The sequence below is a fragment of the Sebastes umbrosus genome, chromosome 2, assembly GCF_015220745.1.
Source record: "Sebastes umbrosus isolate fSebUmb1 chromosome 2, fSebUmb1.pri, whole genome shotgun sequence".
Taxonomy (NCBI): domain Eukaryota; kingdom Metazoa; phylum Chordata; class Actinopteri; order Perciformes; family Sebastidae; genus Sebastes; species Sebastes umbrosus.
The window spans coordinates 18,498,385-18,511,335 of record NC_051270.1 but is presented as its reverse complement, the minus strand read 5'-3'; the positions used below and the strand labels follow the sequence as shown (position 1 = coordinate 18,511,335).

Below are 12,951 nucleotides of genomic sequence, written 5' to 3'. Positions count from 1 at the left end.
GGTTTTTCTAGCATCATCTGTCATGCTCTTTTGAGTTTTGCATTTTTATTTCAGTGTGTACGTAGAACATGGACACACACTGGGTTTACGTCTGAGCAATGCTTCTTCTGAGATAAAAACGTCTACACGCTGTCTCTTAAATATTTCAATTTAATTTTATTTAAAATGGAGCTTTCTAAATGTATTTTGTGAAAACTATAAAACATTTTGTACAGTAAAATTGTGTCTTAAAGAAAGCCTTTTTGCCTGTTCAATGCTGTGTCTTATACAGTGTCAATCTTTACTGAGCAAGTCGACATTTTTTGGCATCATAACCTGCAAATTTAAACAAATATAAACACTGACAAATGCCAGTACAAGGGCCTGTAATGCACACACAACACGTCCAATTCCCACCAAACAAAGGTGTCCAAAATAACAAACCTCTCTTGATGTACGGGCTGAACCAAGTCGACACAGACCACACAGCACAACACCGCCGCACAATGAGAAAGGTCAAGCAATTCACCATCACTGGCTCTTGTTGCAGTAGAGTTACGATGGTATGAAAAAAAAAAATACAGAACCAATGAAGAGGAGGGAGCAGAGAAGAGAGAGGAGAGAAAAAAAAGTCATGGAATAAAGCAGCCAGGGCCTAGAGCGAGGCAAAGGAGCGATTGTGTGGCAGAGTGAGTTATTTTGCTTCACTTGCTGCCTCAGCAGGGGGGTTGTGCGTGTGTGTGTGTGTGTGTGTGTGTGTGTGTGTGTGTGTGTGTGTGTGTGTATGTATGTGTGTGTGTGTGAGAGGGGGTGAGTTGGAGAGAGAGCATCTAAAAGGAAAGGATGTCCAGGAGAGAGTGAGGTCAGGTAACATTCACACAGCATGTAACAGCACCAAATATCTTGCTAAACTGATTAATTGAATTATACGTCTCACTCAATATTTAATAGTCCAATCAGAACTTGGAGGATTGGAGGTTAATCAGATTTTTAAGAGGATTCTTTTTTTTTTCTGGGGCTAATGCAATTTCTCTATTCATTTAATCCAGTTTATCACACCGACGGAGGAATACCGTTTTTGAGAGCACGGGGAGGCGAAGTGAGAGAGCAGGCAGAGGAGGAACATTAATTATTACAGAGAGATTCAAAATGCAAGAAAGACTGCAATTAGTGGAAGTCTAAATAATACACAGCTTCGGGATAAAAAGGTTTAAATGTAATTCTCGCTCGGAAAAAAACAAAGTCAGACGATGTAAGTTTCTGGAAAAGTTCCTGAGAACTTTGTGCTCTTTGATCTGTTTTTTTAATGAGACAACATTTCTGACCTGGAAATCTGGATTCCCACAGCAGCGAACAGAAGCTGACGCTCTCCTATTTAGTTCTGTGCTCTGTGTGTGCTTTAAGCAAACATTTCTCTCATCATTGTAAATACAAAACATAATAGTGTATTTGACAGATATGGTAACCTCATGTTTGAAGATAAACCAAAATTGGCAGAGAGAGATATCCGATGTGGTAAAACTACACTGTCCCACATTGTGTTACTTGAATAGTGCCGCAATGTGGCGGCCATTCAAAAATAGACCCCATAAGACCTCAGCTAAAGCTACTGTAGGAAAACAACTATGGCTTTGAATCAATAGGACGTGAGCGGCAGCTGCCAAAAGACACGATTATAAAAGCGTACTCTCTGCACTCGGCCCCATGGCTTCCTGTCTTTGCTAAAGGCCATGTGAGGCTTTCAAGAAAGACGTCCTGTGAGGTCATTTTATGTGTTATTGTTGCATATTTCATTAAGATAAAATGCAAACAAAAAATGCCTCATATGTAATACTGACATATTCTTTCCTCCAGGTTTAAATACTTTATGATTTGTTATAAAACTCATAACACTACAACATAGTATAAACCATTAGTGAGATTTGAGCAACAAGAAAGAAAGATTAAGAAGAAGAAATCCAAAACATAAAAAACAATTATGTCTGGGTTTGTCCTATAAGTACAGTGTACCATTTCTTACTCTGGGTGAGGGGATTCATCAAAAAACATCCCACTGAACAGGAGAGAATAAATTCTCGACCTGATTGTTAAGTTCCAGTTATTGTGTTCAAAGGCTTGAATTAATTGAGATTTCCTGGTTCCCTGAAATTACGTATTCATACTCATTACAGAAGCATGTGTGACTAATCGTAATCCACAGCATCGTCTAACCACACACAACCAACTTTATCTGAAGGCAGAACACTAACAAATACACCGTCACTCAGGTATAAGAAGTCATATTCTAAATGGTGTATATTTTAATCTGATTTATTCAGCTACATGTATAATATATGGATACTGAACGTGCATAAAGACGACCCTCGGTCCAATGACAGTACCGAGACTAGCATCAATTCACTAAATTCAAGATTAGGGCGATTATGTTAGAATGATTATTTTCATTGTTGATAAATCTGTTGATTATTTTCTTGATTAATCGATTAAATGTTTGGTCTATATTATAAAGAAAATGGTGAAAAATGTCGACCAGTGTTTCCCAAAGTGATTAATTGATTATCAAAATAGTTGGCGATTAATTCAACAGTTGGTTGAAGCTCTACATACAAATGTGAGAACCCTCATTCTTTATAATGTGCAATGAAGAAACTAACATTCGAAAACTTTGTTGATGTTTTTAAAACTTTAAAAAATAATGCACTTTCTGAACTGATTAAACAAAAAGTGAATCAGGACCATGGTGACATGGAGACACGGCAAGTGTAAACAGACATACCAGTAGTGGGTGAACATAAACAAATGCCAAAATAAATGTATTCTATTTTATTCTACCCTAAAAGTGTACCCTGAATATGTCAACTCTTTGACAACAATAACTTGTGAAACAGGTTTTTATCTTGACAACTCAAGCTTTTGTTCACCTGTATGAGTGTCCTGTGTATGTCATCTCTCTCCCTCATACACCCGATATAAGAGCACTCCGTTCATGCATGAAACTGTCAGGTAACGCTACCCTCTCCCAACACGTGTTGCAGATGGTTACCAATACTGCCAGTTTTCACAGGCAAAATTATTCAAACTGGCATCAGCAGCCGACTGAGGAAAACAAAAATGAAACATTTAATTTTTCATGTTGTTTTTTTCTCTGTTTCTCCATGTCACCATTTGACCTAATTTGTTCTTTTGGGCTTGTCATGGCAAAGCAGCTCATCCAGCAAACATGCCTGATGAGGTGTGAAGCCTGCACCCAAATCCAGCTCTCCTACCCTCTGCCCACATTCCTGCTCAGCTCTCCAGCTTACTGGAGGTAGACGTCACTCACCGGCACAGTCTTAGGGTCAGACGGAGGCATCCCTACTCCAACCTGAAACCAGCGAGGCAGACCAGAGATCAGTCATTCATAATACGCTCACATTACATCCACTCACAATGTCACAGGCAGTCAACTTTCCCTTCAGATGGTGTTGAGGTAAAATAAAGACCATATGTTGTGTGTATTTATTTTCTTTTATTTAACTAAACAAAAGCACTTTTTATTCCATCATCCAAGAAAAAAATACTATTGTGCATGGTGGAGCTAGTCAGGAGTGGCCACTTGTGTTTGTACAGTACGTTCAAAGCTTGGGAGAATGCAGTTAAATTATTTAATGTTTGCCAAGAAAGAGTGAGAGTCTGTGAAGACTAAAAAATATTTCATGATTACACTTTACTTGTAAGTGAAATGCCCAGAGACACAGAACAACAAAAAACAAAATGCACCAAATCTTAAATAATCCCCCCATCTTGGACTTGAACCTTACCAATTATATACCTTCATATTACATTTTGAAAATAAGTTTGCAACTTATGGAGGGGAAAAAGCAAACTAAAACCATGGCCATTAATTGAAGTTAAATGGATTTCTCATCGCAGCTTGGAATGTGCAAATATCAGCTGTCAGAGTGTACTGTAGGTTTATATAAAAAAAAGGTCTTGACATATAGGATGAAATGTGTCCGTTACGAGACGAGGTACTGTGAATGTTTAGATCTTCACCCCTGGCTGGGACAGGTGGTAATGGCTGGCAGGGTTATCGAGGTTGACATTACGTGGGTGAGGGAACAACCTGGTCACTGCGGTAAAGAGGACAACGCCACGTTGGTTCCAGGTGTTGGTTGCCCGTGGCGACTGTGTGGGAGCGCTAGAAGTCCAGGTGTTTGTTGCCGGAAGTGCCGGAGCCACAGGCTGAAGCCACCGCGGTCGCTCCTGCCAGCTCCCCCCTGCTCACACGACTCACCGTCTCAGACAAGTCTGGAGGCAAATGCAGTCTCTACAGAAATCACAGAGAAAGAGAAAGAGAGAGAGAGAGAGAGGGAGAGTATTAGATCAGCTTGTATGGAGAAAAAAGAAAGCACTACAGTGGATCAACATACAGTAGATGGTACACTTCAGTGATGTTTATTCACAGAGAGCCATGTTGGGTTGAAATTGCATTAGATGCTTCAGCACTCCCCTCAGCACTGGCATCGTGGAGTAAACCTGCTAGTGTGCTGCTAAATGCTTCAGAGAGCTTTAGGTCTGTTACAGCTCATGGGGAATGTGTGTGTGTGTGTGTGTGTGTGTGTGTGTGTGTGTGTGTGAGAGTGTGTGTGTTTGAGGTAGGGGTGTTTTGAGAAGTTGTGTATGGGAAACAACAGCATGCATTTATGAGGTGAGGCGAAGAGAAAGTGTGTGTTCGGGTACAAATGTGCATGCAATATGTGGATGTTTGCACTTGTGTTGACGATTATGTTCAGCTAATACCGGAGTCATTAGGATCAAGCCTTTTAGCTGTTTCATAGTAAAGCTTATCTATGGAGCAGCCCTGTGCCAACTCAAAGCACAAAGACGCTAAGAGGTTAATGAGGGCCACTCATGTAAAGCCCCCTAACACCAACACGCTAACTACTATAAAGCTTAAGAGGGGCTACGCTGCTCTGCTCGGCTCTCTCCAGAAGCCGCTAGAAAGGCCGCCAATGGCACTCCACGAACAAAGTCTTGAAGAGAGCGTGAGAGGAGGTGAAGTATCTCCAGAGTCAAGTGTGCGCCCGACAATGGCGTTGAGTGGCATGTTGCTCGAGTGTCTATCGAGGAAGTTAAATCAGAATACAGGCATCCCGGGTACAAGAGAAGTTAAACCCTGTAATTTGCCCCTGAAAGAATCTGCCATGACATCTGACACCCACTGGTCAAAGCCTGCGCTCCCACCGCACCCCAGCCCTCCACATCCTTACCCCCTCCAGACATGCAGCTTTAGGAGAGCCCTTCCACTCCCACAGATACTTATCTTTTTCTTAATGACTAGGTGTTTGGGTACAGGCTTTAACGGCGTCATTACTAAGAGATAATTCAGGACTACGCAACACTCTCTACCCCTCTAGGGTGGACTACTTCCTCCCTTTGCTTAATACTGTTTTTAGGTGCATTGAAACGCTTGAGTCTGTACTGCAAAATGTTTTTACATCACTGATATGAATCCTTGTGCTCCGGCTACCGTTGCTGACAGGTCAGAGGTGCATCAAGTGGCCTCTTTTCTGTTCAACACATTGCCTTTGTGTGTGTCAGAAGACCGTTTGTCAAGCAAGTAGAGGAAACAAGAGGAGCAGTCTTCACGCAGCCCTGCAGATTATCTGGGGCAGGTGAGCCCTGAGACATTGTGAAGGACCTATAATTTAATGTAAGATGGTAAAGGTAAGGTTACAAAAGACTTATAGAGGCATGGACGGAAAAATCCCACTGCGGGAAAAGACAAGAGATACATAATGAGCATAGACTCGTGACACCAAAAGAAGAATTATCAACTTCGTAGGAACACACATGATAAATTAGTTCAACTTCTCTCTAAAACTCTTTCTCTAACTCACTCTCTCTCTCTCTCTCCCTCCCTCTCTCTCTCTCTCTCTCTCTCTCTCTCTCTCTCTCTCTCTCACACACACACACACACACACATGCAAACTCATATATTGGCCTTGAGGGGGCCTCCAGAAGCTCAAGCTTCCACCCCTGCCAAACCTCACCTGTGTAACCTTTCGTGTCTTCAGCTCACTCGAGTGTGATTGAAAAAGAAAAACAATGCATTGATCAAGCCCGGACTCAGTCCTGCTTAGTGCACTGCAGCGGAAACAAGGCAGAGAGAGGGGTAGGAGAAAAATCAATCACATATACATCACCCTCAGTGGGTGAGTAAAAAAAAAAGAAAAAAAAAAAGACATCACACCGTTGTCTTGCTGTCACGCACCCACAGGCCTGGCTACGCCATGTCTGTTTGGCTCTGAGCTCTGTGAACCCACTGAGCATGTGCAGAGCGAAGGTCAAAGCAATCCAGAAGTGCAGCTCGGCTCCTCTAACCTTTGAGTTCAGGGGCAGATGAGAACAATCAATGCGAACATCAAAGTTGGAGGGAGGGAGCAGACAAAACCAATCGATCGGTTTGACACACAGAGGGAAAAGGGAGCCTAGGAACAGTCAGCAACCGTCCCGCACATCAGTGACAGCCAATATTAGATAACCGTTATTGGTTATCAGGGCCATGAAAACTTACTTTGTATTTAGTTCCACTCCAAATAAACTACTTTCATATCACTATCAATGCAAGTTAACTGGATAAGGACAACCCAAGAGAAATATTTTAATCTATTTTCACCTTGATTTTGAAATTTACACCCAAAAATATGTCCATGTCAGCCGACTGTGGGGCTGCCATGAACGTTTGCATTGACACCAAATGAATGGAGGTCAGTGTAGGACTTAGACGGACATAACCAGGGAGGCTCTGAGTCTGCTTCCCTACGACCTGCACACTCCATGATGTAAACAAGGACATCCGGAAAACCCTCAGAGGCATAGTGGGGTGTATGTGTGTGTGAAGTCTTTCTCTGCTGCCTGGCAACCTTCATGAGGGTGGAGAAAGAGGAAAAAAAATAAGAGAGGAGGGGGTGTTGAATGGGAGTGGACGGCGGGAAAATAGACCATTGGCTGTGGTGCATTGGTGGAGGTGGGGGGGTTTGTGAAAATGGATGTGTGCCACAATGTTAGTGCGAGTATGTGTGTGTGTTATAGTTGTGATGTTAGTGTTCCCTCCCTGGTGGCGGGCAGGGGTAAAGGTCTGTGGTTCAGCTCCGCTCCGCAGCCAGAGGGGCTGGGGCCATGCTGGCAACAGGGTGAGGGGTGACAAAGCTCCAAACGAGCGCTAAGCACTTGAAATGAGCCCTCGGGGCCGGCCCACGGACTAGCTTTGCCTAAGAGGGTTACTAATATCACCCCACAATGGACAATTCCCTTCAGCTTACTAAATACCCCAAAGACCCGGTTCTTAAGGAATATGGCGCTTCATGCTGCTCGTAACCGGTCGTTCACAATCTCCACATACAGCAGTGGTTGTTTGTGGATATCACATCAGCGTTTTATGAAACGAAAGCCACCAAATCACAGTCTTTAATTATATTTAGGTTATGAGTATTACAATGTTATGCAAGTGCATTATATTCCATGATCCAAGTGGACCAATTTTTCCAACTGTAGCTTAAACAGGACCTACTCACACAAAGCAGCACCATCAAAGGCATTCCACTGGTGGTAACGGCTTGCTAATGACTGGAGTATTAGGTGCTAATTTAACGAGTCATTTCTTCCATAGAGTTTGAGCCACACTTTCAAATGGCCCGTGTCACTGTACGGCTTAAAACTATGGGAAACCCAACACCTCGCTGGAACGCATGACGACCGGTCTGGCTGTTCCAATCAGATTAGCCGATGTTGGAACATGCTCATGGAAGTGACACGATATTTACCAAAAACACCTACTTAACACAATCACTGTTGTAATTTGGTCATCGTATTATAAGCTCTATTAAGTCAGTGAAATAAGAGAGAGCGAACATTGTATCACTAAGCCGGAGTCACAACAATCACAGAGGAAATGTCGACGAAGCAATCTGTCTATATGCTGTGAATGCATGAATAAGAAATTCCAGTTATCGTATTAATGCACACTAAGATGTTTTTTTTAAAATATAGTTTGGATTTATACAGTCCAGTATTCATGGACAGTCAGTGGTCACATTAGTGGTGATACCTTTTGCCAATTCCATTTCCCTGAGCAGCACAGCTGCAGTGCAGCCACTGTAAACTAATGTGTATGTCTGTCCATGACACCAGGTCAATGTCCTCCATTTCCAGTCCCATTTCTACAACCAGCCAAGGGTCAAAATGGTAGCAGAACGAAATTGGTAGAAATTTCCCAGACTTGCCGGTCTATCCAGTCACTAAACCAAGCTAAATCACCTCCCACCCATTGCTGTAATCCCTCGCACCTCTAAAGTTACACTGCATTGTGTGGGAAATCATTTGTTGAACCTATAGGACAGTTCCTATAGGTTTTAACTTCAGCACAGCAAAACCCACATAATGAGGTGATGAGCTTCCCTATTGGAGAAGCAAACTATCATCACATTTACGCTGGAAATTTCACAGAATACTTCCGCTACTTTACCAGAAAAAAAAAAATGCAGAAACAACCCAGCATAAATCCCATCACTTTGGTAATTCTAGCCCACCTGCACCTAACAAAAGCTGAGAAGAAGCTCTTCCTTCCTCTTCTTTTGTGGTAACAAAGAGTGCAACACGATCCCTGACCTTGCCCTAAGAATAACCTGTTGACTAGGAAAGTTTTTATCCCCCGGACTTTGTCATTTTTAGAGTTTAACAGATGTTATTTCATTCATCTTCCTCATTGTTTTTCCCATAAATTACAATACATATATTTTAATGTCAGGGTATTTTGGACCTTCTCTCTGTAGCCCTCACCATTAGTAGCTTGTAATGTTGGTGATTAAGGATTTCAAACGTATTCAAACAATTCATCTGAATTCGTCAAGTAAAAAATTTGACATAACATGTAAGGATGGTTACATTTTCCAACTGTTAAGTGCGTACAAGAGCGGCATTAACAAGAGTATAAGAGTGACAAGAGAAGAACGAAACAAATGTGAACTACACTGGAGCTCATCTCGAGTTTCTTTTTGGTAATTGGGTGATGGTCACCTGCTCGCCGTGTCACCTGCTGCCTGATCCAGGATAATCTGAGAGGCAGGCATACAGACAGTCAGGCGGACTGACAGATAGATAGACACACAGACACAGGCTCCTCATCTCTTCTGCTTCACGGCTAATGCATCTGACAGAGTAGGCAGCAGGCAGGCAGAAGGATGAGTAAGCATTTTGAGTGTAATTATATTCCCAAACACTGGGAGAATGGGAAAGGACTAATAACCGACTGAATTTCATTAAAAGGGAGCGTGTCCAAACAGGAAATTGATTAGCTGACAATATTTCAGTTTTTTTTTTAATACCTAATGGAATGTTTATTCCTGTTCTCTTGAATAGCTAGCTCCTCACTTACCCTTCACGCTCCACGGACTGATGTAAAACAGCATTTGATAGTATCTGTCATGTTACTAAACATGACATGCATTGGAATCAGTTAGCTCCGCGATGCTTCTGAATAACCAAATGGACAAACAAGGGCCAAAGTGTAACTGCGCTGTAACACAACGACTTGACTTGTTAGCTCCGTCGTCATCATCTTCAACTGAACCCTCCTCTGGGGGGCGTCTGCGCGGGCCTGTCAGGAGCTTTGACAGGGGAAGCAGCGTGGGGCCATTTTGTCTCTTTTCAGTTCGGTTTTGTTTCTCTTTGGAGGGCAGTGTTGGTATGGACCGTGGGCGTTGTAGGGTGAGGGGGCTAGGGCACATTGACCCCAGTGGTGGTGGGTAGTAAGGGGGGGGGGAGGGGTTGTTAGTTGGTGTTATGGACTTGGGCACAGTCAGGGAGTGCTGGTCCACCCCTGGAGTGACATGGTGCCCGGGGAGAAAGGGAGGGGGATGTAGGGCATAGAGTACAAACATGTCTAAGTGCTGCCTTCACTACAGATAGGCCCATAGCAAAGAGCGCGGCTGCATGAGTTATGACAGCATATCTGGGGGACCTCTTGTGCCCTCCACCCCTCAAACACATTTTACGCCTCGAACCATGACTCTGATATAAACGTCCTCAGGTTGAAACAGCACTGACACTTTTGGTAAAAGCAGGTTTCCTAGTGCTACATAGATGCCCTGCTAGAATAATCACACTTCGGAGAAAAATGTCTAAACATCCATTTTTTTTTAATCTTAAAAACAGCACGAGGCAATAAATTAACCCACTATTCAACTGTCTACAGGCAATGTATAGGCATTTCTTCATTATAATCAAGTTTTTAGACCACTTTGAGCGTTTGGGTTTTAAGTAAAATGACCACAATACAGAGCAGTATGAGAAATCAACTGACGATAAATACTTGGACAATCAGTTACGCTTATTTGTTTACTTGCAGAGTTAAATGAGAAGATTGATACCGCTCGTGTTATCTGTTCCTTTGAATAGGAAGCTGGATCAAGCAGTCAGTTAGCTTAGCTTAGCATAAAGACTGGAAACGGGGGGAAACAGCCAGCCTGGCTCCGTCCAAGGGCAACAAAATCCACCTACCAATCTCTAAAGCTCATTACTTGACACTAGTTTGTTTAATATATATAAAAAGTATTTTTTTTTTTTTTAGGGGTTTTCTGCAAAACTAGTTCTTGGCTGGAAGCAGTGACTTCCTAGAGTCTCCACTGGTTCTCAGGTAACAACAAGATAGAAAGTGAATACTTGTATTTCCAAAAATGTCGAAATATCTCTTTAAGGGTCCAATGTGTAGGATTTGGTGGCATCTAGTGGTGTGGTTGCAGATTGAAACCAACTGAGTATCCCTCCACTCACTCCTCCCTTTCCAAGACTGCGGTACCAAGTGCAAAACCGCAGTAACACCTTTGGCCTTGTTCAGAGGCCATCCTTACCATAATAACGCTACATTAGGAGCAACGGACGTCAGACGGCGGCTGGCGGTACCACGGTTTCACAAGCTTGTCAGAAAACTACAGAGACCTTCAGGTAACTTATACATGTGAAAGGCTCTCTCTAGAGCCAGCGGTACGTTCTGGGCTACTGTAGAAACATGGTGGAGCAACATGGCGGACTCCGTGAAGAGGACCAACTCTCTATGTAGATATGAAGGACTCATTCTAAGATAATGAAAACACGATTCTTAGTTTCAGGTGATTATACACTAATGAAAACATAGTTATGAATATTATATTCCATTTCTGCTAATAGATCCCCCGAAATGCTACGCCCTGTTCCTTTAAGAGTACTGGCTGTCGCTGCTTTAGTCACCAAAAAATAAAAGCCTGAGCATTACCAAGAATATTTTGTCATGCATTATTCATTATTTTTTCTGTGTTGCACTCAGTCTACAAGCGCATACACCCATGTACAAAAGCAGACAGACAGACACACACACACTGCCACTTGCCTATGCATGTGTCACACAGAGGTATTTACAACATGAGCGCACAAAGCCGGCCAGTACAGCTAGTAGGGTTTCCTGAACCCAGCCTGCCTTCCAACAGAACACCCTATTTCTTCTGTTGTCTCCTCGTTTGCGCCGTGATGGAGTTCAGGCAGTTTACAGGCATGACATTTGGCAAAGCGAAAGGTCGTCTGGAGGTTACTGTGTCAGCCTGGGTAAGTGGCTGACCCCTTGGGAATAGTGGGGGCGATCACACTTAGTGAGTAATGGTCTCTTGTTGTGCTAGCAAAAAAGACCAGGAGGGAATATAGGGCACAACAGAACTAAATAAACGGGGACAGAAGAAAGAAGATAACAACATATTATCTGTCATTTGAAATATTTCCAGGATCAACACGATGATGTTAAAGCTCCCGCCACGAGTCACTAACCACCTGCTTACTAGTACTGGTCCTGCACAGAGTTTTATGGCATTGTAAGGCACAAGACCCATACTGAGAGAAGTACACGGCAGAAAAAAATACTCTATTCTCTTTACTCCTGCAGGTGCAGTTGTGTTTAAGTGTCACGGGTAAATTGTTTCATGTTCAGGATCATGCATGTAGTTCAACAGCTTGAAATCTTCAGGAACTATCCAAGCAATGGATCATACAGACAAATTGGATGCAGATCTGTACCAGCATTTATGAAGCTAAAGTCTCTGAAGATGTCTACGTCATCACTTGGCAAAAGAGTGGAGAAAAAGTAAACAGAAATATTGCAGAAAAGTTGAAGAAAAAATAAGTAACTACACTTTCTTTGTAACTCAAGACAGGAAAAAAAGATTTATTTATAGGAAGAAACTTTATCTTCATGTATACGTGAAGTGAAGGAGACAGTGAACGAATGGCGTGAAAGCATTTGATGTTGACCGGTTGTGAGAAAGATGTGTGCATCTGTATGTGTGCATCTTAACCATCTACGAAACAAGATTGTGTAAGATAATGTGCTGACGTGTTTGTAACACTTTTGATGTCTTTGTGGTTGTACGCATGTGTGAGAGTGTGAGTATGTTTGCATGCATCCGTGTCTGTTAGTCTGCCCGGATGAATAAAGGGGGGTGGGTATAATCCATCACCAGTTGATAGTCCTCACAAAAAAGGAGCCCTTTTTGCTGAGAGGACAGCCCTTGTGTGGACAAAGACCACCATACTGGGGACTTCATAGGACCCAGCTGAAAAGGTGTTGCCCAGAGTAACCCCATTCACATTAACAGGCATGCTGGCCAAAGCCAGTCATTACTGCTGACTTGGACCAGCCGGGCCACACATAGACCAGCCTAGAGCCTCTAAGGCCATTCACTCCACATCAGCCCACAGGCAAACAGCCTGAACTCTGCCACTGGGGAGCATCGAGAATTGTTACCGTTCTATTCGACTGTCCGTCTTGAGAGCTTCAATATATGCAGCCTTTGAGTGAATTTATAAAAAGCAGGAATATACCTTTGTAAAGGAAGGAAAGAGTATTTGCCTATTCATTAAAATGTGGCAATAATGTTGCAATATCAAATTGGTAATTGGTTCAGTATC

General features: G+C 42.7%; 1 protein-coding gene across 2 annotated transcripts in view; it reads right to left on the bottom strand.

The window, feature by feature from the left end:
- Positions 1 to 2,568: 2,568 nt before the first annotated feature.
- elp4 (elongator acetyltransferase complex subunit 4) overlaps positions 2,569 to 12,951 on the bottom strand; it is a 64,099-nt gene continuing 53,716 nt past the window's right edge. The window contains exons 10-11 of one of the 2 annotated variants that reach the window (XR_005203770.1): positions 4,085 to 4,288; positions 2,569 to 3,343 (exon numbers count right to left, since the gene is read on the bottom strand). Coding sequence is in view for 1 of the 2 variants with exons in the window: in XM_037747923.1 (XP_037603851.1) it covers positions 4,160 to 4,288 (129 nt within the window). In the remaining variant the exon portion in view is untranslated. Of the gene's footprint in view, positions 3,344 to 3,467; positions 4,289 to 12,951 lie in introns of those variants that run through there. The other variant, XM_037747923.1, reaches the window with a different exon arrangement.